The sequence below is a fragment of the Adiantum capillus-veneris genome, chromosome 7, assembly GCF_014529385.1.
Source record: "Adiantum capillus-veneris isolate H3 chromosome 7, ASM1452938v2, whole genome shotgun sequence".
NCBI classification, from domain to species: Eukaryota; Viridiplantae; Streptophyta; class Polypodiopsida; order Polypodiales; family Pteridaceae; genus Adiantum; species Adiantum capillus-veneris.
This window is the reverse complement of record NC_140937.1, coordinates 89154289-89179819: the sequence shown is the minus strand read 5'-3', so window position 1 is coordinate 89179819 and position 25531 is coordinate 89154289. Positions and strand designations below refer to the sequence as shown.

The following is a 25531-nucleotide window of genomic DNA, read 5'->3' as shown; positions in this document are numbered from 1 at the left end:
TCCTCTTGAGTCATGTGAGGTGATAAAAGGAGGAGATCTATTTAGTCTTCGCTGGGAAGGAAGTGTACTGATACAATATACATGTGTGTGTGTGTGTGTGTGTGTGTGAGAGAGAGAGAGAGAGAGAGAGAGATTGAATTCTATATATATATATATATATATATATATATATATATATATATAGAGAGAGAGAGAGAGAGAGAGAAGCTCGAGGATCCCATGCAAGTTTTGACTATCCATTTGGCTCTGGATGACGTGTTGTTTTCTATCTTGAAGATGATTCAAAATCCCATAGTACGGGTTGCAACTATCAGAAGCAGTTGACACTAATATTATCTCTTTTAGGTTGCAAAATTGCGAGGGAAAGAAGTTAGAGAGTAATAGTTAATTGCAAACTGCATATGGTCCCAGTTTCCAAGTTCTACTCAAGTTCAAGTTTTTCAAGTTCAAGGTGAGTCGAGCGTCTCTCTTTTAGGATGAAAATTGTGCATGCATTTGTTTTTTTGGCCAAATGCACTATTGTACGACAAATTTGAACGTTAGAATATTCAAGTTATGGCCGTTTAAAAAAATGCAAAAATTGATGGGACCGTAGTCACAAGACAATTCTCATCGGTTTAAAGAATATATTCCAAAAGCATCTTTGATCCTAAAGGGCCCTTTTGGAGTCCATATTTTCCCTAGTACAAGTTGAGAGATCAATCCACATGGAGTGTTGTACCATGGTGCAACACCATGGTAATATCTTGGCTCCATATTCATTTCAACCCTCGCCCATTCTCTCATGTCGAGTGTCAATTTGTCAAGAATTGAATCTTTATTTTTCATACCAAATTTGAGTGATGTTTGGCGTGACATGCGCCCTAGAAATGTTATAAACAAAAACAAATCAAAAAGATGAACACAAGTATTATTTCAAGACATGATGTTAGTTTTAGTGATGAGTAAACTTTTGGGGAGACATTTCAAGGCTCTTAAATCCTCCCTCGCCCCCAATAAGTCATAATGTGGTCTTACAAGGTGTGAGATGCATTATTAATATGTGCATGGGATCCAAGAGGTGTTGTACAATATGGAATCCTTAAAAATATATAATACCTTGACATACCTTTTAATGGAGTAGTCGAGGCCAGATCACTATTGTAATGCTCATCCCAAATAGTTGCACAATATGCCATCGTGCGCTTTAGAGGCGTCTTCCCATTTGTTGGAGCCTTTTATTTGATATGGCCTTGGCGTAAGAAACGATGGTTGTTTGGATAGATTACCTTGCACAAGACATTTGGCCTCTCCGTCACCAATGTGATGGCCCACAAGTAGGGGAGGTATTGTGGCCCGATGTGGACAACCTTGCATACATTTCACATTGTTAGATAAAAGCTTCAAACTATAAATGGTAACTAGAGAGGAGAATGAAAATAACATGCCAAAAATCTCTCTAAACCCAGGATAGTTGTGCATAGTCCACATAAGGAATCCTCTTACAATAGCTTCTCTCCTCTCCTTTGGAAGTGACATATCTACAACATTGATGCCTCTCTATGACTCCTCAATAAGCGGCTCAAGATAGACATTAATATTTTCCACCTTAACGACATGAGCTATGAAGGAGGGAATGTTAAAGGATTGATCAAATGGACGACCACCAAGCATAAACTCACTTAACAATTGGAGTTCTTCCATCCTTCTCCGCAAATTGTTACGTGGAATCATATCAAAGGCTTTCTTAAAGTCCACAAAACAACAATATAATTGCTTGCCTTTCAACTGACTTTCCTCCATGAGAACACGAAGAATGACAAGATGATCAATGGTGCTATGGCATCGATGAAAACCCACTTGTCATATTGCACTTTTGTCATTCTCTTGAGCCCAATCACTCAATTTTATCTCCATTATGCACCCAAACAACTTTGTCATAAGAGACCCAATCATTATAGTTTGGTAGTTGTTTACATTCTTTACATCTCCTCCTTCATGCAAAGGCTTAACCCAATTAGTACTCCAATCATAAGGCATGCCATGTTGAAGTGCAAGGTTTCACACATCCACTCATGGATAAACTCTCCCGTCCATTTGGTTGTCTCGGCTTGATACCTTGAAGATCTCCCGCTTTGCAAGTGGCAAAATTTTCAACATTAGGAAGAGAATGGGGTCTAGGATGGCCTCTTTATTTGGCAGTTTAAGAAAGCCAAACCTTTAGTATTAAGAAATTAATCAAAGAACAACTTTTGTATTCAAAGAGAAAAAACGGCTAGTTTATTTGAATTCAAAGTTTCTTTCCAAAATGGAATTAAAAATCTAGCGTGTAAAACCATATCATGTAGCATATCTACGGAAAGAGCTCGATACATAGATTGCAGATCCATGATCTCCGCTCAAATCAAAGATCATATGTGGGACTTATGAGAGGCCGAAAATCATAAAATTGTCCACCTCTTTTTTGGGGGAAAAAGTGTATCCTTTGACCACTCTTACACATCTCTTACAAACCCACTATTCTTGCACAAATTCTTACAAACCCACTATTCTTGCACAAATGGCGTACACCTATTCGTCAAAATGTTAATCACTCTATAAGCTCATGGCAAATAAAGAGGCCGCATACATGGGAGTAAGTCATAAAATGGTATTTTTTCAGCAGTTGGTTGCTGATATAATTGCCTACAATGTGTGTACATATCCAAAGACTCAAGTAACCAAAATTCTCAACCCGCTTGCCCCTCAAGTTTCTCCAAAATCTTCCATATGTACGTGTCTTTTCTTGGATTTGAGAAATTTGTTGCTTTACTTTCCATCTTCTTCTCTTCTTTTGAATCAATGCTTTGTATGTATGCACATGACTTTGATAGTTATCTTTGTCCATAGTTGCATTAAGCTTTATCAAGAACTTTCGAGCATCTTGACATTCTTTATCAAACCACCTTTTGCGTGATCTATCTTTATTGATACCATGGAGAATCTTTATGACAAAGCATCCTTCGAAACAAGAACAAATAACTTTCTTGAAAGCTTCCCATTTAGTTTCCAACAGTGCGTCATATTGAATCTTTGTCATCCATAACTTTTGTTCAACCATTTCCATTAGGAAGAGAATGAGATTTAGGAGAGCCTCTTTATTTGGCACTCTAAGAGATTCAAACCTTTAGTTTTAAGAAATGAATCAAAGGACATCTTTTGAATTCAAACAAACAAAATGGTTACTTTATTTGAATTCAAATTTTTCCTCCAAAATAGAATTCAAGATCTAGCGGGTAAAACCATATCATGTAGCATATCTATGGAAAGAGCTTTACATGTCAATTGAAGATCTATGATCTCCGCTCAAATCGGAGATTATATGTGGGAATTATGGAAAGCCGAAAATCAAAAAATTGTCCATCTCCTTTTTGGGAGAAAAAGAAGAGGAGAAAGACCCAGAGCCATAATAAAGACAAGAAGAATGCAAAGAAGAGCAGATCATGTAGAAAATCTTGAAAGCACTTTGACAGTTCGGATGAGCATTGTTCGTCCTCTGAGAGCTCAAATGCTATTGAGCCAATGTAAACAACGAAGAGGAAGTACCTATAATGAGCCAACCAATACAACTATCTTAAGGATAACGGCAAGAAGCCCAACGATTCAAGGAGGGCGGGCAAGATTTAAATTTTGATACATTTTTCGGATTTAGGTATACCCACGAAGCCATTTCTTCTATTCAATAGTTTGACATTTCTTATTCAGGAGGACACTACTCAGAGCACTCGAAGGTATGAAGAGAGGCAGACAATCTCAAAGGAAACATCCAAACATGGTGTTCTACCCTACTGCTATGCAAGGAAGCACCAAAAAAGTGCCTAGAGTTCAAGCGGGTTTTCACTTCTTCATGGCTCACTCATGTATACGAGCGAGTTATAATCACAGCTTGGAATCATATGAAAGGGCCTTTAAATATGAGCCAAGGGCTCATTCTCTTACATGCTCCGCGTGGAGGTGCAAAGGATGGAGTATCGACGATGTATTGAGTTCAAGCAATATAAAAAAACACCGAAAGGGACGCTAGTATTTGGGGCCAGTGCTCTCTTAGGGTGGAACTCTGCCACTCCCCGTCTTGTGTGCCGTGCATCTCTTTCAGTTCAGTTGTTATTTGAAGTGCTTAAAGTTGTTCAATCTATTCTTTTCCGTTTGCACATGGTGCCCGTCTTGTTACAGTGGTATCAGAGTTTCAAGCGTATGCTTTTTTGAAAGCATACCGGTCCTACCAAAGAGCAGACAGAGCAAGATGGCGCTTCTAAGTTTTACAAGATATTTTATCAAAGAATATTCATGCCCCGACCCCAGACTTATTAGGCACTCCCACCCTTCGTCCATCCCACATTGGGCGCGCTCCCATCTTCATTGCTCTGTCTTACATGGCAATAGTCATAAGGAAGTCAAGGTCACTTGCACAAAAAGGATCAAAAAAACATTTTGATCCATTGTTTTTCTCAGAGGCAGTGCCATGAAGTGGTTGATGTCTATAGCTACCAAGGTACAGACTCCAAGGACTTGGCAAGCTTTCAAGAAAATTTTTGCCAGAAGTTACATGCCTTCCGACATCTTCCTTCAGAGTGTAGCTTTTGGAAGAGTGGGGCATCCTGAAATGCTTTCCACAAAAATCCTAGCATATTATGACTTGCGATTTTTGGACATCTCTCACCAAGTGTCTCTTCTCAAGCTAGTAACCTTGGAGGTTCAGTGTGATTGCTATATCTTGGGCTCACCATTATACGAGCACTATATATCAAGGCCTATTTCGACCATTCTAGAGCTTATGGACCATGATGTGGTCGACTACAACCTTACGGAAGAAATCTAACCCTAATTTTGGTGCAGGTTTCAAGACGGAATCTTTATCGACTTTTGAGCTTGACTGGGGTCGAGAATGTTTTTTTTCAAGTTTCCTAAATCTGTTTGAGAACTTGTTTGGTGATCCTATTGGAATTTGTTTGAAATGGATGGTATATGTTTTGAACCTGTCTTGGTGCCGATTTGAACTGTTTGACTCTAGTTTGAATAATGGTTTTTGTTGGGTATGCAAGCTCAGTGTTTCAAGTATCAAATGCATAGGAATAGGCTCTTGAGGCATGCAGGTAAGATTCAGTTAGAGTTGAGTTTTGCATGGCAAGGAAAATCTATATATTGCCAAGTTCTATAATCAATAAAAAAAAATAGCATGTAGTTGTTATTCCTGCTGAGTATCGACTTCTCTCTCTCTCTCTCTCTCTCTCTCTCTCTCTCTCTCTCTCTCTCTCTCTCTCTCTCTCTCTCTCTCTCTCTCTCTCTCTCTCGTTCTGCACCTGCACCTCGCCATGGCACCTCACCGTCTGCATCCACCATAGGCCTGCAACCCATCATTTGGTATTAGATAGAGGCCGAACCACAACATCGCGAGAACAGTTGCCTGCAGAGGGAACACAACTTGAGGAGCTAATTGCCCTTAACAAGGCGAAGACACAATGGTTTTACTATTATGATCCCCTCACAAACAAGCCAGGGATCTGTAATGACGACCCTTTGCTTCTTCCAATTTTGGCTTGGCTTTGTCATAGGGGGCGACCATCCCCTGTCAGCTATGAACATGTATGAGTAGGCCAACAAGCACACAAGAGGTGCTTTCATCGCTGCCGTGTTTGCAATGCAGGGATTCGGGATATTGGATGGTGCGGTTGTTGCAATCATTGTCTCTGCAGCTTTCAAGAATGCGTTTCCTGCACCTCCCTTCAACATAGACCCCATAGCCCAACACCATCAGTTTCATTGCTAAGTAATTTACTCAGGTGGCGTAGTGAGTTAAGAATGCTTCCACATACTCATGGCCCGGACCCTTGTGGTTATCTACAGGGGAAGTATTGAATGTTTGAAAAGTGTTGTTTTTACTCATGGCCCGGACCCTTGTGTTATTTACAGGGGGAGTATTGTTGTTGTTACTCACGGCCCAGACTTGGATGGTTATTTATGGGGGGAATATTAAGAAGTCTAAGCAATGGTTACTCTTAGCACCTCCAAACGATGTAGGTTGTTGGGGGGGGGGGGGGGGGGGGGGCGTTTGGTTATAAAAGGCCTCTGCATCTCATGGCCCATACCTTTTTAGGTTATTTTTGGTAGGAATGATGAGAGAGTCGTTGAATACCTCATGGCCCAGATCGAGATGAGTATTTGTGGAGGGGAGTGTTTATCGGCGACTTTATGTTTCTATGTCTTGTAACATGCATATGTGAGCATTTGAGTTGCATTGTGATGTGCCAACCACTGAATATTCCTTATTGCATGAGATTGCTTGGGTATGTAATTATAGTGCATCAAGACGGTCTGAGTGTAGAGGCTAATTTTACTATGCTAGAATACCAAGACCTACGATATAGATTGAGAATGTACTCCTTAATGAATGATATTTTTTTGGAAAGCCAATGACCTAGGATATCAAGAGTTCCAAATTGGAATGAGAAAACTCATTGTCCCTCGGAATGACCCTCAAAAAATTTTGAGCTACCTAGAGCTTTTTTGCAGATATGTTGTAATCACGGACGATTACTTTTTTCAAGAAGGGAGGATGTCACAACTACTAATGTGTCAAGCCACTGAAGAACAGAGCCAATCTGCAGATCCCAACCGAGGAGCTTAAACCCTAAGTGAAGGAGTAGAAGAAGCGGAAGTAGCAGAAGAAGTTTTCCCAACTTGCAAAGTCTTGCCGAGTGCCCTATTTTCAAAGAGGAGTTCCCACCATCGTAAGGGACCCCGTCCGAAGGGGGCCCAACTCACTAGAAGCAAAAGTCGGCACGCACACACGTAACAGACGATGACGTGAAAATTGTACGCACATCCCGCAATCCGCGTTGGATTGTTGACATGACAGACAATACAAAATTCCACGTATTACGTTGACTATGCTAGCGTGGCACTTGTACGGATATTTGTAATTTGCACTCATTGATTTTTAGCGCCAGTTTTTGGGTCAGATGCTTTGAGAGTTTGATGCTTTTCATGTAACTGCTTTTCATGGCCAAGGGCCTTTAAATATGAGCCAAGGGCTCATTTTTTGGCACGCTTCAATATGGAGGTGAAGAACTTGGAGTACCGGCATTATATTGAGTTCAAGCAATATAAAGAAATACCCAAAAGGGGCACCAACTTTTGGGGACGGTGCTCCCTTGGGGTGGAACTCCGCCACTCTCCGTCTCATGTGTTGTGCATCAATTTGTTATTTGAAGTGCTAAAAGTTGTTCAGTTTGTTCTTGGGGTGGAACTCCGCCACTCCACATCTCATGTGTTGTGCATCTCTTTCAGTTAAGTTGCTCTTTGAAGTGCTTGAGGTTGTTCAGTTTATTCAATTTGAGGCCAGTGCTTACTTGGGGTGGAGCTCCGTCACTTCCCATCTCATGTATAGTGCGTCTCTTTCAGTTCAGTTGTTATTTGAAGTGCTTAAAGTTGTTCGATCTATTCTTTTTCATTGGCAGAGGGGAGTGGCGGAGTTCCACCCCAAGAGAGCAATGGCTCCAAACCTTGGTGCCTCTTTCGGTATTCCTTTACATTGCTTCAACTCGGCACAAGCCGATACTCTATCCTCTGCACTCCCACGCGAAGACGTGCCAGAGACTGAGTCCATGGCACATATTTAAAGGCCGTTGGCCTCTAAAAAGTAGTTACATGAAAAGCATCAAGTTCTAAAAGCATTTGGTCCCAAAAGCTGGCGGTCCAAGTTGCCAACGCAAAATTCGTACACCTGCCACATCAACAGTGCAATTTCATGAAAATCGGTATTGGCTGCCACATCATCAACGCAAATCGCGGGTGTTCGTACAAGTTCACGTCATCAAGTTTTTACTCTAGGCTTTTGTGTATGTATGTTGGTCCTGCTTTATTTATTTATTCTTTTTAGGTCCCTTGGGCTCCATCAAACGGGGTCCTTAAGTTGGTGGAAACTCTTCTTTAAAAATAGGCCACTCGATGAGGCTCTGTAAGTTGGTAGAACTTTTGTTGGTGCTTCTTCTTAGGGTTTAGATCTCTCTGTCGGGATCTGCAAGTTGGCTCCGTTCTTCAGTGGCTTGACACGTCAACAGTTTGTGACATCCCCCCTTCTTGAAAAAAAGTAATCGTCCTTGATTACAACATATCTGCAAAACAACTCAAGTTAGCTCAAAAAATTTCGAGAGTCCTTCCGAGGGACATTCCAAGAGACAGTCAGCTTTCTCATTTGAGATTGGAGCTCTTGATATCTTGGGTCGTTGGTTTCCTAGAAAAATCTCATCCAATAAGGAGTATATTCTCATTCCAGATCAGAGCTCTTGATATTCTGGCGTAGCAAAATTAGCCATCAAGCCCAGACTACACTGATCTCCAACATGTGACTTGATGCACTAAAATTAGATACCCAAGCAATCTCGTTCAATGAAGAATATTTTCAGTGGTTGGCACATCACAATGCAACACAAATGCTCACATATGCATATTACAAGACATAGAAACATACAGTTGCCAATTGAACACCACCCCCGCAAATAACCATGTTGGTTCGGGCCATGATCTTGTTCAATGACTCCCTCATCACTCCTCCCGCAAATAACCTAGAATGGTCCGGGTCATGAGATATAGAGGTCTTTTACAACTAAACTCCCCCCAAACCATAGTTTGCGTCATTTGGAGGTGTTCATAGTAACCACTACTCCGACTTTTTAATACTGCCCTCGCAAATAACCATCCAATTATGTGCCATGACTAACAACAACAATACTCCCCCCTAAATAACCACAAGGGTCTGGGCCATGAGTAAAAACAACACTTTTCAAACATTCAATACCCCTCCTGCAAATAACCACAAGGGTCCGGGCCATGAGTATGTGTAAGCATTCTTAAACATCAATCCTCACTACTCCATCCGGAAGTGAATCACCAATCATTGAAAGCAGAATTAAAACCAGAGTCGAATAATTCAAATTGGCACCAAGATGGGTTTAAAACAGATACCATCATTTCAAATAAATTCCAAACAAAATCAGCAAACAGATTCTCAAACATTTAAAAAAAAGCTATCTCGACCTTTATCGAGCTCAAAAAGACGATTAGATTTCCATCCTGGAACTGCGGCATGGTCCTTAAGCTCTTTAGTCAAAACAGGCCTCGACAGACAGTGTTTCTCTAGCGGTGATAGTAGCCCCAAGATATAGCAATCACATTAGGTCTCCAAGGTTATCAGCTTGAGAATAGACACCTGTTGAGCGATGTCAAGACATTTCATGTTGTAATCTGCTAGGGTTTCAATGGCAAGCATTTCAAGATACCCCACTCTGCCAGAAGCTGTACTCCAAGAGATGCCTGAAGACATGTAACTTTGGGTAAAATAAATTTCTTGAAAACTTGCAAGTCCTTGGATTGTGCGGCCTGGTAGTTATAGACTTTCACCATTTCATGACACTACCTTTGAGAAAAAAACAATGGCTCAAAAAAAAAAATTGATCCTTCTCATACAAGTGATCTGCCTGTAAGACAGAGCGATGAAGACGAGAGAGCGCTTGATGCGGGATGGACTAAGGGTAGGAGTGGCTAATAAGTTTCTTTGATAATATCTTAAGAAACTTGGAAGCATCATCTTGCTCCGTCGGCTCTTTGGTAGAACCAGTATGCTCTCAGAAAAGCACACACCTGAAGCTCTGATACCAATGTAATACGGACACGCACCACGCGCCAACGGAAAAGAACAGATTGAACAACTTTAAGCACTTCAAATAAGAATTGAAGTTTGAACTAAAAGAGATGCACAACACACGAGGTAGAGAGTGGCGAAGTTCCACCCCAAGAGAGCACTCGCCTCAAACCTTGGCGCCCCTTTCGGTATTTCTTTATAATGCTTCAACTCAATACAAGCCGGTACTTTGTCCTCTGCAGTCCCACGCAGCTAAAGAAAATGGGACCACCAGCCGCGGTAGTTCTAGCGGCACTAGGACGGGATGTTGCCATTGCACCTGTCATAGGAAAACTTTGGTTGCATTGTCAGGGGTATCTAGGACACGAGAACATTTATATTATGCCTTTGGAAGGTTGTGACGTCCTCTTGGGAATCCCCTGGTTCCACAAGAATGGCGTTGTGGTCGATCACAGGGCAAGAAAAGCGACGTTGAAGAATGAGAAGGATAGCGATATAGTAATTGATGTAGAATTAAAGAGTGAGTCTGTCCCACTTATATCGGCTTCGACCATTTAAATTGATGAAATTTAGTCTACTTGTTTAGTCGATTTACTTATACGAGTTAGATGAAAATAAAACATCAAATTTGTATGACCTTGAGAAGGAACGACAAGACTTTCTGTAAGCTCAAGCTGATTGTCTCTCTAAAGGCTTATCGAGAGAGTTACCTCTACCATTGATTTGATTTCGGGTAGCACACCAGCAAATATGCCACCTTACGAAGTTAGCAGATCCCAAAACAAGGAAATTATGAATCAAGTAAAGATGAATCTTGGAGAATGTGCATTGCCTACAAAGCTCTCAACAAAATCACCGTCAAGAACAAGTTTCCAATACCCAAGATCGATGATAGATTGGACAGGTGACATGGTTCTACATATTTCAACAAAATTGACCTGAAAAGTGGTTATCATCAAACCATGATCGCTCCTAGATATGTATAGAAGACCACGCTCATGACGTCCTTTGGATTGTATGAGTATTTGGTGATGCCTTTCGGTCTCATGAATGCCACAAGATTTTTAGAGAGTATAGGTCATTTGTGGGCACCTTTTTCGATGACATCATCGTATTCTCCACTCACAAGGAAAGGATAGTGAAAGGTAAGTTGACATGCCGGCATTTACTCAAGTTCAAGAACTACCTAGCTTTGGATGCTTTGGATGAAGGAGGAGGACCTCGCAGATACTCCTCACATATTAGAGATGTACCTTGAAGCTTTTCTTTTTGCATTGACTATTCCAAGAGTTACCAATGAGTCAACACAATGAATACGGTGTGGTGCGGACTGCACAAGAGGGGAGTTACTCCGCTCCTTTATCACAGGTTACCCCGATGGTATAAAGTCACTGATTTCTTTTGAGATTTTAGGGATATTGACATGCTGACTATATTCTCCTCAATGACTTTATATGTAAAGAAGTACTTTGAAATGGGAATTCCTAAAATGAATTTGTTAGATGTGCTCTCTTATGTATTATTGTTTGAGTGCACGTTTGAAAGACGAAATGACTACAACATTTCTTTCTTGTTCACCTGAGGAGTGACGTGGATATAATAGTAGTGAGATTTAGTCAATAAAGACATCCGTCAACGCGGTCTGATGTGAGTTACAATGATCATGATTCTCATCCAAGATCTCAACGGGGATAGTGATGTGAATTTGATGTGAATGTTCAATGAGTGTCGTCTTTGTGCAAGTGGTGGATATATGTGGTCTAGTATGTGATTACCATTCTTTCAAAAGGGGGTATGTCACAAAGTGTTAATGTGGCATGGCCTAAAGGACAGAAGGGCCACCAACTTAACAAGGAAGCACCAAGGCAATACCATCCTAGATGTCTAAGTACGAAGGCACTTCCAAGACAAAGTCAGCATAACAAATCTAGCTAGAAGCAATACCAAGTATAGTTGGAGGCAATAACTATAAATCCCAAAGAGACCATGGAAAAGTACCCAAGACAACCCTACAATCATTAAAAGTACCCATCAGTATTGTATGCACCTAAGACGGATGAGATGCCAAGGAAGTCCTACAGAAAGCTATGATTGGTGGCATATCAAGGAAGCACCAATGCAGTTAAGACAATACCAAAAATACTAGAAGGCAGGAATTAAAACCTACCAAAGAAACTATGGAAAGGTACCAAGACTAAATGATTGGCACTATGCCAAGGAGGTACCAAAGCGGTCCCATCCTACAATGATTTGTTAATAAAGTTGTTGCCAACTTATGGTACCCCGGTCGCAGGGTCTAAAACTTATAAAACATAAAGCAAGACCCAAATTACATATGGCTGATGATGTGGCAGTCTACACGGCCTTCCGTGATTTGTGCCGCAAATCACGCTACCATGTTGACATGGTGCATCGTACGGACAACCCAAGAGGGCACTAGCTTTTGCGCACCAGATGCTTTTAGACTACTACTTTTGGGCTAGGGCATTTATAAGAATTGTCACGGCCTCTCTCTCGGCAGATGTTTAAAATTATGTCTACAATCAAAATTGCCCACTCTCAACAAACCTATCAAACTATAAAAACCTACTAGCACATTGAAGTATGCAAGCGTATAGGTTCAGTTAAATCTAGCTTCAGTGTTCCACTCAATAAGCCTTTATAGCCTGCAGCTATAAAGATAACCTTGTGGTGGAGTCTGTGTGCACCTCTCTAAATTTTGAAGACTGGCAGTGCAACTCTCATTTGGCTAACTCAGCTAACTTTGATCGCGGTTTTGGGGGTTTACCAACTTCATCAAAAGTATGAAGTGTGGCAAGTCCTATGGATGTTATGCACCAAGCAGCCTCACAATAGTCCCTGTTGGCTCACTAAATGAATAACTTTAGTCATTCTAAAGAAATAGGACACCCCATGCAATAACACTAGTTAAAGTGGCCACCTTAACATGGATTTATTTGCAACACTCATAAGTTAAGCCAAAATTCTTGTTAACAAGATGTCCTCTAGGTATGAACGGTGCATTCAGGATTGTACTCCTCACAATTAAGTTATGCCAAGTGTTGTTTAACATGTTAGACAAGTGTTGTTTTTAACATATTTCTTCAAAGGCCTAGATTTTTCCTCTCTACCCCCCCCCCCCCCCCCCCCACACACACACACACACCCTCCAACACACCCACAACCCAAATTATCAATACTTTAATCCATTAGTCAATAAAAGACACATAGAAAGCTCCGCCCCTCTTGTTCTACTTGTAATGAATGATATAAATCTCCTAAGAAATAGGCGCTTACCAAAAAAATAACGTTCTTGGTACGCAGACGGGCCAGCGATATTCTTCTTGGCCCACTCGCTTCTCCTTCTTCTTCTTCATATTATTCTGCTACAATCCTAGTTGTGCTCATCACAACATTAATTAGGCTAGCTGCCCCTTATAAACAGCTTGCCGAGTTTCCATTGTTGCTTCTCTTGGGACTTAATCCTCAGCAGGAGCTCCACTTATTGTTGGGTACTTTGGCAGGTGGAGCTCTTTCTGCCCAAATTGCCCAATTCATCTTAAATCTCTTCATTTACTGCTAAGGCAATCCCTGATTGAAGCTGCCCATTTCATCTCGTAATTTACTCATGCAACCCCTCATTGAAGCTGCCCCCCAGCTCATTGAAGAGCAGGCTCTGTCCTGACATCCAAATTCACACTTAATTCATTATGAGCATCCATCCACATGGCGCCGAATACTTCCTCGGCTCTGCATCTTGGACTCCTCGAACTCATGAGCTTTTGTACTCAACAAAATCTGTTCAGGTATCCCTTTCTATCTGTAAATACTAAAGCTTCTCTGGTTGGACAATTTATGTCGCCGAAGATCGCATTTTCAGACACATCACACAAACAGGGGTGCTAGACTTCGGACAATTGGCAGCTGACATTTCAAACAAATTGCATTTTTCGTCATGTCATTAGCTAACTATCGACACTTCTTAACATCATAATGAATCTCACCTTCTGTAGATAGGAAAACATTTATTTTTGTCATGTCAAAAGCTACCTGTGCTGCACAGCTTATTAACATCCTCTTGGTCTCTGACCTTTCAATAAAGGCAGGAAAATTCGGAACTTTATATGTTAAGCATTACCAATGAGATGATGATAAGATGCGGCCCTGATCCTTTCTTTTCCACAGGAAGATCAATTATATGTTGCCATGAGGACATCGTTATCAGCTGAACATCATACGATGGCCAGAAAAGGTAATAAAGCTACCAGAAATGATGGGTATTATGGCACAACCATGAGGGGTATACGAGTGATGAGGAGTATCAAGCTTACAGACAATGAGCAGAAGAGCCCAGTTTCTCCTCTCCAATTTGGAAATGAATATTTCTCCTCCTCTGATGATCACATGAGCATTAGCTCTTCCGTAAATGCAAGCAGTGCAAGTGACGAAGATAGCCCTCATTCCATCGACACGTGCGGGAGTCACTCTCATCCCGACACTCATTACACTCTTCCTGACATACACAAGGACCACCAGACCTTGAGAGTCACTTTAGCCCATGCAGAAAAAGTCTCCGACGGGTTGCATGTGCTAAATGGTAAAATTTCAAATATCTCTTTGAAGATCTCCCAGAGTGTTATCACTTCTTTGCATGCTAATTCCAGCAGAGTCACAACTCTCATCGACGGAGCCTTAGCTCAAGCAGCGGAATTTGTAAAAATCTATGATGCAGAACATGATGTCAGGCGGGCCGTCGCTGAAGGTCCGGAGGGGATTGATGCTCAAAATTATGTGCAATATGTGGAGCTGCTAGAGAATATCATAGCCTCTAGAGGTAACTCAAAATTATCCATTACTCTGCATAAGGTGCAAGAATCCATTGAAGCCCTCATCAAAAGCTCCTTGCTGGTGGACAGACTATGGATAGCTAGATTGAATAGGATTGTAAGTTCCTGGCAAAGAATGAGCAAACGCTTTCAAGAGGAAAGTTCCTGCGATTCGGAGCTCTTAGAGGCAGCTTCACAACATCTTGTAAGGTTGTGGAGAACGATTTTGACCGAGTATGGCATGATTATACCCTTACCTGTTGCTTTGCCCAATTCAGCAGAGAACATAGGGAAGCTTCCGCCACCACCTCCACCTCTTTCGCCCCACCTCGTTCTGGCATTACGAGATATCATCCAGAATTTGGCCTCTAAGGGTAAAGAAAAAGCATGCATGGAATGTTACACGGACATAAGAAGTGCCAAGGCTAATGAGAGCTTACAAACCTTGTGCCCTAATTATCTTGAGTTCTGTGCTACTCCAGCCTTTGATACCCTTCAGTGGGTTGACCTCAAGAACTACATACAGCTATGGAAACAGCATCTAGAGGTCCTTACAAATATCCTTCTCACTGTCGAGTACGAACTTTGCCGGCAAGTTTTTTCTTCATCATTGCCTGCTCGGGTCTGGAAGCAGTGCTTTGCAAAGCTTGCAATGCACGCAGGTCTGCAATCCTTCATCTCTTTCAGTGAGGCTATTGCCAGATGCAAGCACGAACCTCCTGACAAGCTCTTCAAGCTTTTGGATATGGTGGCTGCACTGGATGATGTGAAAGCCACACTAAAGGCTCTCCTTGCTGATGATGCCATGAGCAGCATCGAAGTGACCGAGAAGCTTCAGAATGTACAGCTTTTGTTATTAAGGGCCATATCGAAATCATTTCAGCATTTTCGGTTTCAAGTGGATATGCAGGGCCCCGACGTCGAGAGCCTACCGCTTGATGGAGGAGTTTTGCCCATAGGTATAACTATCCTAACATCTTTGTGTCAGCTCTTCACGACATCCTACGAGCTCACGCTAAGGCGGGCAGTTGTTCTGCAGCAAAATGAAAGGGGAGAGAATTCAGAAGAATGTGAGCTAAGCCGGACGATCAACCACATGCTTACCTCATTGGAGCGTCGTGTCAATGAAGCTGCCACTCACATGAATTCCAAAGGGCAAACATTATCTTCCTTGTTTCTGATGAATAACTACTGGTATATCCATGCGACCCTAAGCCAAAATGAGAAGCTTTGTTCTCTGTTGGGTGATGAATGCCTTGATAGGTACAGAGAAAAGGCTAACATCTATGCACATAAATATCAAAGGGAAGCATGGACAGCTCTTCTAGAGTACTTGGGAACAGAGCAGAATGAAGAAATGATGGATAAGTATATGCAGGAAGAGAAAAATGGAGGTAACGATGATAACAAACAGTCTAGAAGAGGAGGTGGGGGAACATGGACAATGCTCCGAAGTCACAGTGTGAATGGGGGTAAATCGAATGGTGCGTGCAAAAAGAACCAGAAGAAGGGGGGTTCATTCAGGAGCGAATCGATGAGAGACCCGTTTGCCGGCAGCATACATCATGAAGTGCACTTAACAATGGAATTGCAAAGGGTGAGAGCATTTCAGGTGGCATTTGAGGGGGTGTGTCAGCAGCACAAGGGCTGGAAGATTCCAGATGAGGAATTGAGAGAGACTTTGGGGAAGGCTATCCTCAAACTGGTCGTGCCTGCCTACGACACGTATCTCAAGAGCTTGATGCCCCTTGCTAGGCATAGCAAGGCCCAGGTACAGCCCAAGTATAGTGTGCCCATGATGGAGAGGATGATCAAAAACCTCTTTCAAATGCCATCTTGAGTTTGCTGAATGTCACCGTGAATGTCACCGATCGGGCTTCTTCTGTATGACTTAGAAAGCCCACAATTTTCCTGTGACATACATTTGTTTGCCTCTCATGACCTACTACACAATAGATCATCGCCATTTCCCCCATTCATCCATTAATTGATTTTGTAAATATATTACAGATATATCAGCCACCTTCCCTACTGGCAACGCACTGGTTATCGTCATGTGAAGAGTGCCTACAGCATGTACCACTTGAGACTTGCTGAGTGTCTCAACAAGTATAATCTCATGATTTTCTGTTTTCTTGTATACGATAACCCCCACCCCCCACACACACCCCCCTCCCCCCCCACCACACACTCACACAAAGAGAGAGCCTTCAGCTTCATACACAATCATCAAGACTTCTAAATCCTCAAGTGTTATGTGCTCTGTATTTCTGCATGTAACATGATTTGCACTAATGGGCCATAGAAAATTGCCTAATACCAATGTCCTAATGTTGAGCTCACAACTGTTTCCACAGTAGCTTGTTAGTCATAGCGTACCTGAAGGAGTATAAGAGACGCTTAGAGCTCTTCCTGGTGAGATCCGAGACAAATACACAAGAGTCCTGCAGAGTCCAGACTCTTCCATAACTAGGCAGACGGAGGCCATCGGCAGAGACAGCCCTCGATGGCTCTTGCTGAAGTTTCACTGGCTCGTCTAGCAATGCCTATAATGACTCTGTAAAAATGTTCCCTCATTTTCCAAACCATGCACAATTCCTCGCTATGCTTTTTGGCATTATTGGCCTTAATGATTTATTTATTTAAGGCTTTAGTGATGCCTTCTTTTTTGCTAATAAAAAAGGAGATATTTTATCTTTAAAATGCACAATTTTTTATTGGTTGGATGAGATAGAAGATACTCATTACAAAGACAAACAAATATATTCAAAATGACATTCATGAAAAGAAGACTCTTACTACTCGCAAGTACAGACTAGCTACTCTTTTATCTTATTCAATTCCTTCTGAGATTCTGCCAAATCTCTCTTTCCTCTCAAGATTTACTGCCCTTTCAGAAGGTTTGAACTCACTCCCGAGACACATCAATTTGAACCTCTGTCGCTATAATAACCACTCGAGCAGAATCCTCGAACTGCAAGGAATGGCCACCCATGGAAAGAAAAAAAATAATACAACTCTGCCTTCGCACACAATGTCCCTACTCGCTAGCTCATTTGTCGCCACCCTGGCTCTACGTGCACCTGCTATAATCCCTGTTGTGTTGCCCGACCTGCGTTCCCAACCGATACATGCTGCATGCGTGCTCCACATCCTCCCCCCCCCCCCCCCCCCCCCCCCCCCCCGCCAACATGCACCTCTAATTTTGATTGCAAGCAAAGGGGATCTTTTTGGATTCTCGTCATATCCACTTTATATTTTTGAAATGTGTAGAACATACTCATGCATTATCTATATAATATATATACTTAATTTATTTAATTGGTCATGGGTCTAATCTTTGAAAGGCCACGTCTCTTGCCTGTGTGCACTTCTTTAGTCGTGGGTATGTGCTATTCAATCATGGAGTAGTAAATAATTTCCAAAGGGTTGCTCCCTTTGGAAATTAAAATTCGTCAGGGTTGCTCCCTTTGCTATTCAATCATGGAGTAGTAAATAATTTCCAAAGGGTTTCTCCCTTTGAATTAAAATTCGTCAGTGCTCACATATCCTGGGTTGTGGTGTAAATTTTCCAATTTCTTTTTGCCATAATAGTATGAATTGTGGGTGACGTTGTTGATGTTATCATGGCTATTGGCTTATGGATTCTTGGTTGAAATTTTCTTATCATGCTCCTATCCGAGTGGAATCTATTGTCATATAGTTGTTATTTATTGCTTGGAAAAAATTGGGTTCTTGTTTGATTCGGAATGGTAGAAGCACATACTTGGGTCACTCTTTGGTTATAGAGTCTACTTTCTTGAGCTCTCTTATTGCACCCACCAGTTGCTTCACAATGACTTGGTTTTGATGGGGTTGAACATGTTGTACTTGCAATAAGACTAGAGGAGGAGGTGGCTATAAATAAGAAGTTGACAGAAGTGCATCTTGTCTGGGCCAAGTAAGCATCATGGATTGTTGGATTCCTTGGCAACAAATGAATAGCAAAGGCCTTTGCCTAGTAGCTCTTCACTCTTGTCAAGCCTTGTGGGGTTGTGGACAAGTATGTTGTTGTGTTGCAAGAAGATCAAGGCATGAAGCACAATTTCCTTGAAGAGGTTGTGGACTCCTACAAAAGACTTATCTATATAGTGTGGCCTTCAATCCAGTAAAGCCTTGAGCTAACTTTGGTGTGTGATGAAGGACTTAGCTGCACTTGATTGGAAGAAACGAGAGTAGAGCACATTGCTCCTCTAGATTGACACAAAGCAAGCGTGATTGTGGTGTGTGATGGACTCAGAGAGCTCTTATCTATGGTAAGGAAAAAGTCACCAATGTGCTAAACTTGATGGGCTTTTTCTCTTCCTTTAGAGATGCAACAATCTTTGCCAACGTGTCCAATCTCCTATTGTTGATGCTCTTGCTGGCTTGATGTAGAGTCATCCAGACTAGGATGCAATTCACCAAGAGTCTTGAAGAAGTCCATGCCAAGAATAGTACAAAGTCTATGGATAGTGCCAACATAATCCAAATCTCCAACTACTTGTATATGTACATATTTCCCTCTCTCCTAAAATTTGGAAACCTTTGCATGGTCCTGCAGGTTGTACACAATCAGAAAAGAGGACTCTTTATTTAAGCACATTGAATAATAGAATCTTGAAAGAAATCTTATCTCAGTATCTTTTGAGAGAAAACATGAGATCGTCACCCACTCAACAACCCACCACTACTACTTATAACTTTCTCTTGAGTGCTCACTATAGCACTCACCAATCAAAAAAAAATGTTCCAAGAAAAATTAATCCTATGTTTAGCCAACCCAAAAGAGAAGTCATCGCTATGGCCTTTGCCCTTTGGGCAAGCTAAAAAATTGGCCATTTTAGTTGTATATCCCAGTGAATACCCTAGATTTTGGCATAAATCTTGGTTGTCTAACTAGTTTGCCTTCAGAAAACATCGCCAAGAAAATAGTTTTTTTGAAGAAGTGATTTGTATGCTATGGTATAGGGTTTTAGGCAGTGGTCACGTGAATGCTATGGTCACGTGAGGCTGTTAGGAAGCCACCACGACATCTAGCTACAAGAGCTCCAAGTAGGGTCCAAGTATCACTTGAGCTATGGAGATTTTGCTCACACCTTGCCACTTGAGCTATAAAGGCCATGAATAGTTTGTGATAAGCCACAACATAGGGCATTTGTCCTCGAACGTACTCACCAACCCTCTCATCTTTATGCCTCCTAGCCCAATTCCAAGCTCCAGGATCCCTCCTTTGCACCCAAACATGAAACCTACCACACAAATGGTGCACATCAACCACTCGGATATGAGGAGGAGCATTCTTGCATGGAAGTGAAGCTGGGTAAAAGCAAGCCCGCTCAAAAAAGATGTTTCACCTAGGAAATGGACTTGAAGCCTATGGCTCAAAAATGTACTCCACCCCAACAATGGTCACAGACAATGGAGGTGACAATGAGGTTTGAGTGTGCAAGGTAGGGACATGTCACGAACACACACACACACACACACACAGAGTCATAATAACTAATATCTAATTCTCCTAAATGATTTTCTCATGTTAAACTGATCATTTAATATGGGGAAGTACCAGGGGAGAAAAGGCTAGATTATTGGTAAGGCTACCAGATTGGTCACACTAGGGATCCAAAGGGGGACCATCTGCAGAAGAGCAATGTGCAAGCAATGGGCTTCAAAGACCTAAGGTTCAGCCCATTAAGACTTCCAAAATGCTAAGGTTCCAAATTTCAAAGGGTAAGTCCAATGGTCAAACCTTAGGGAAATTGCATGCTTTGTAAACAAAGTCTTCCTAAATCCCTACATAGGAGGGGGCGAAGCCCTTTTAGTAGGGGATGAGAGAGAAACACACACACACACACACACACACACACACTTGCAAGCCCTTTACAAAAAGGGAATAGGGGACACATGTCAGTTCCCTAGCCCAGTTACCCCCAACGTGCACTCAAATCCTATTGGATGGCCATAGAGGTAAACCAATGAGAATTAGGCTAGAGTACATTTAGTTAAATTCATTTTAAAACAATTGATAAAATAACCATTAGGATTAAGCTCTATAGAAGACTATTGGACAGTCTCCCAAGGGGTCCAATGAGCATTCAACAGCCCAATGGCTTGCCTGCTTCCTATTGGCCAGAAGACAAAGGGGTCGAATGAGAGTTTAATTGCATTATTTAATTACCTAAAGTTCTCACAAAAGGGGAAAGGGGGACACAGTCACAAGGCTATCAATTATGATTGGCTAAGCTTTGCAGGGTCTAATGGGGTGCCAGTACGAGTAAATTGCAAGAGGGGTCGACCAAGAGAGAGAGGGGGCTAATGTTGGCAAAGCATTATCACACACACTCTCACATAATCTCATGTGTGAAGCAAGAAGACTCTCTCTCTCTCCTTCTCAAACTTTAATGGAAAGCTCATCATCTACTCCAAGCTTGTGAGAAGGGAGGCCTACACCAACAACTCTTGGCTTTGTGATGCAAATCCAACCAAGAGCCAAGCTTCAAGGCATGCTCATCTCCTCTACCATGCTAATTACTAAGCTATGCTAATCTATTATGAGTGATTATGAGAGGAGATATACTTCTTTCTCGTAAGACTACTCCTTCTTCCTCTCAATCTACTCTCATAATCCGCTAGCTCTCACCATCTTCGAAGGTGTGTGAGGTCTTGGGTCTGAGACCATGAGGGAATTGATGTTGTGTTTTATAAGTGTGTGCATGGTGCTTGAAGCTTCCATCTTCATTGCACCAGCAAGTTATTGAAGGAACACAAAGTATTGTATTGTAAAATGTCTCCCTTGATGGGGAAAACCTATAATACAAAGCCTTTTGGAGGGGGGACCGGCTCCATGTATCTCTCTCTTTTGAAGTATTTTTCATGCCTATCTAACTAGGTGTTATGCTTTTTGTTGCTCTCTCCATCCAAGCACTCTTGATATGCTCATTAGGAATCTATTCTAATGGAATGCTCACTATATTTATGCTATTTTCCACTACACACAAGTTACTAGGCCATTAAATGTTAGAGAGAGAGAGAGAGAGAGAGAGATAGATAGATAGATTGATTGATTCATTTATCGTCCACGGAGGTCAGATATGACCTATGGGACCAAAGAAAAAACAGTACAATGATACCTCTCGAGTGAAGATATGGGATACATATCAATTAAGGTATGAGGGACCATCGATAGAGTAAAAGAAGATGAAAAAAGAAAAACACAACTAGAACTAAAACTAAGGAGAATTAAGGGATGGAGGTGTCTATTTGGGAGTCCAAAACTCTTGGATGACCGCTTTACCATCTCGGTAGACCGCCCATTTGCCTTGTTTGCGAGCTTCATGTATCTTCTTGAGCTCATTTTCTTTGAGTTTCAATTGGTTGGTAGTCAATTCCTCTGCTATCCAGAACTTGGTTCCCTTGAGGAGGCGGGATTGGCGCAAAAGCTTCATCCGCTCCTCCTTTGTCTTGAAGGTGATGACGTAGTGCTCACGTGGCACGCGTCTATTTGTGTCGTTGATCCAAGAGACTGTGTCGGGTTCGATGGTTATTGATTGGAGGGTGTCGTTGAGCTTAGTGATCGCATCCTCTAGTGTGTCCTTGTCCGTGCACCAAGATGATGGAAGTCCCCCAATTCTCACTGTGAGATTGAGAGATTCTTGTAGTTTGAGTTCTTGAAAGGCGGCCTGTATTTTGTTGTTGATCTTCTTTGTGATCTCATGCGTTACCTCGTGGACTTTCTCTTGAGCAAGTGTGACTTCGGCAAGGGAGGTTTCAACCTCGCGTGCCTTTGAGAGAATGGCTTGACTCCCTGTTTCTTGCAAGCTCTTGAGCTTGTGTACCCGTTGTTTGAGAGTTGTGTTCTCCTCTATGAGGGCTTGGACCTTAGCCTCGAGGGTGGAGATTCTTGATTCTTGGCGAGCGAAGGATCCTTCCGGGGGGCAACAATCGCAGCAAGGAAGCTCCGTGGGCGAGGTGTCGGCATGCCAAAGGTGGACATATCATCTACGGGTTGTGTGGCTGAGGCTCGTTGAGGTTGGGTAGACCTTGGGCATTATGGCACTCTCTATGGGACAATCAGATTTTTGACTGTGGGACCATCCCTTGCAAGGCATCGGAACCTTCAGAACCTTGGACTGTGGGACTTGGTCCAAGCTTTTCAATGACAAAAAAGATGGACTTTGGTTTGACTGTGGGATGCTGGACGATAGCCTGCTGCAACGTGGTCGTCTGCAACGTGGTCGTGGATTCAGCATGGTCAGCAGGGCGCAGATTCGGCAGGCTTAAGTAGTGCGCAAGGCTGTAGGTGACACAGGTCGGCAGCAGGGCGCAGGGCCGCAAGTGGTGCAGACACCTTAGTGTGCTTGGCAGAGGGAGGTAGAGCTTGTAGATTAATCCCCCCCCCCCCCCCCCCCCAGCCAGGCGCTACCCTGAAACCTGGTGGGGAGTTCGGATAAACGTAGAGCTAGGGCAAACACACCAGAGAGAGAGAGAGAGAGAGAGAGAGAGAGAGAGAGAGAGAGAGAGAGAGAGAGAGAGAGAGAGAGAGAGAGAGAGAGAGAGAGAGAGAGAGAGAGAGATCCATACAACTCTAGACTCTAGAGTCTAGAGAGAAAGGGCAGGCCAAGGGCACGAGAACTTTGATTTGGGGAAAAGTAATAAAATGAACTTTCAGATCTCCCATTGTCCTGGTAGGAGAACTTTAGTTTGGAAAAAAACAAAGATCTTTCTACTTAAACACTCCCTCATGGTAGAGGGGGTGGTATATTGAGACATGATTGTACTTTTTTTCACTTTTTTTTAAACACAGTACTCTCTTTTTCACTCTTTAATACATTTTTGTTATGCTAAAAAAAATCAAACTTGAAAGTGAGGTACTTCATTTTGAAGACCTTGAGAAAGTGTCCCAAAGGCGGGGTTTATGGTGAGCCAACAATAGCAATGCACTTGGGATTGGAGAAGCAGCACGTAACTAGTATTGCATTGCTACAAACCAAAGTGGACCACTCTGTGTGGGAAATAATGGAAAAATTAGTGCCCTGAGTTGTCACCTATATGTTTCCTATTGCTATGCTTGTTTCAACTCTGCCATTTCAATTTGCAAATCTTCAAATTTTGCTTTGGTATTTTGCAAGGGAGACCAATTTCATCTTCAACTCCACCCAAACTTGTTCACCCAGCTTTCTTACCTCTGATCAGAGAACTTCCACTTCTTGTGTAGACAAGTACCACCCATCTAGGTCAAGTCCATCCTTAGATATTCCCTTAACTTTGTTTCCAACTCTTTGTATGCTTGGACAAGATACTATTTTTTGGCTGCAGCTTTGAGTGATCAAAGCTCCCAAAATCCATTTGTTCACTTAAAGCTTCAAACCACTTGTCTCTCCACTCTTGAAACTTCTCTATAGCGCTTTCCCTTATGTGCAAATGTGATTTGTAAAATGTAACAGAGCCTTTGGCCTTCTTCAAGTCTTCTCGCAAGTTAGCTATAGAATCCTCCATGTTCTCAATTAATTTTTCATCCTCTTTAGATCTTTTTGACATCTTTTGCAACTCTAAAATTTTTCCTTGCAGTTGAAACTTCTCCCTTTGTAGCACATTGTAATTTAACTACCCTTGACCAATGAGACTCTTTCACCAATTCAAAAGCTATGTATGCTCTGTAATTCGTATTTGAATGTCAAATTTATTAATTAGCTTCTCCCTTCTTCCAACTGCAGGTGTAGTGTCTTTCCATTCTTCACTTTTGTGACTGTCCAACGTTTTCCTTTTCAACTTCAAAGATGGTTTAATAGAAAAGATGCTCCTGGGTGTTTCTTTAGGGGTCTCTTTTGGAGATGCCAAGAGAGTATCCATGTCATCATTAAATTTCATGCCCAAGATCTTCTAGATGCCCTCTTGTTCCTTCCAACGCATTGAAGAACTTTTTCTCCTCAGTTATTTTTGCATCCTTACTGCTTCCATATCTTTGTTGCCTTCATCCCAACTTGCTGATATTGGTGATAGATTCTGCATGTCCACCTTATAATGTGAAGTTGTTTTTATAAGGGTTGTCATGCCCATGGCATGATATTGTTGTGCAGTCAGGAATGGAGCGATTTTGGTTTTCCTATATTTTCTCTTCTTCTTTGGGACTACCACAATTGGTGATAGCCATGTTACTTTGCCTACTAGGTATATGAAATCTACTTCCAACAACTTGTCCAATGCTTCCTTCACCTGTTTGGCATAAGTAGGGTTCATCTTGTATCTCTGTTGCTTCACTCTGGTACTGCATCTGTCTTCAAGTTAATGGTATGTTGACATATATCTGGATCTACTCCCTTCATGTTAGTATATGACCAATCAAAACATCCTTAAATTCCATTAACACTTCTTTTTTAAATTCAATATCCAATTTAGTAGATACTTTCACCATTTTGGGATCATATTCATTCCCTAAATGCATGTCTTCCAATTCATCCTCTTTGACTCTGGAACTTTTAGACATTTTCTCTTTTAACATCTTTTTTACATGCTTAATGGCTTCAAAGGCTTCCTTTTCCTCTTCCAACCTCTACTCTTTAGCTGTCTTTACTATTTTCTTCCTCTCTTCTTTCAGGCTGAGTTCAAGTAATTGCTTTTGATTTTCTATTGTATTTGTGATCTTTTGCACGTCTACTTCAAAATTGTGAATTACTTACTGTTGAATTTCTTTTAAGAAACTCCTCCTCTTCATCTTCTTCAATGGCTTGTCCCATGTTAATCCATTCTTCATACAGAGGTCTAAATCTAGGTGGGCTACTCTTCTTTGGTACCATTTGTATCCTTACCTTTTTTTCCCCTGTTAGATCACAACTGTGTTTGCATCCCACAATTGTTTCACCTTGGTCGTCCTTAGCCGTGGTCTACCCAAGATCATGGGGTAAGAACATGTAGACCACAAAGGTTAATATTACTACACTTATTGTTTGATTTTGATGATACTAAAGGGGCATTCTCCTTTGGTCTTCCCACTGCATTAAGTTTAACTTCTTGCAAACTAATTCAGGAA

The 25531-nt window shown here is 41.8% G+C and overlaps 2 protein-coding genes across 2 annotated transcripts; one reads left to right on the top strand and one right to left on the bottom strand.

Moving 5' to 3' along the window:
- Positions 1 to 933: 933 nt before the first annotated feature.
- LOC147454195 (uncharacterized) lies at positions 934 to 17049 on the bottom strand. Its single transcript, XM_086517292.1, has 2 exons — positions 16864 to 17049; positions 934 to 1349 (listed from the first exon to the last, which is right to left on the bottom strand). The coding sequence occupies exons 1-2, from the start codon at positions 16970 to 16972 to the stop codon at positions 1150 to 1152; spliced, it is 309 nt and encodes a 102-aa protein (XP_086373418.1). The 5' UTR covers positions 16973 to 17049; the 3' UTR covers positions 934 to 1149.
- LOC147454196 (exocyst complex component EXO70A1-like) lies at positions 12933 to 16617 on the top strand. The gene is made up of 2 exons (XM_086517291.1): positions 12933 to 13464; positions 13844 to 16617. Exons 1-2 carry the CDS (start codon positions 13369 to 13371, stop codon positions 16322 to 16324), a joined length of 2577 nt encoding a protein of 858 aa, XP_086373417.1. The 5' UTR covers positions 12933 to 13368; the 3' UTR covers positions 16325 to 16617.
- Positions 17050 to 25531: the final 8482 nt, after the last annotated feature.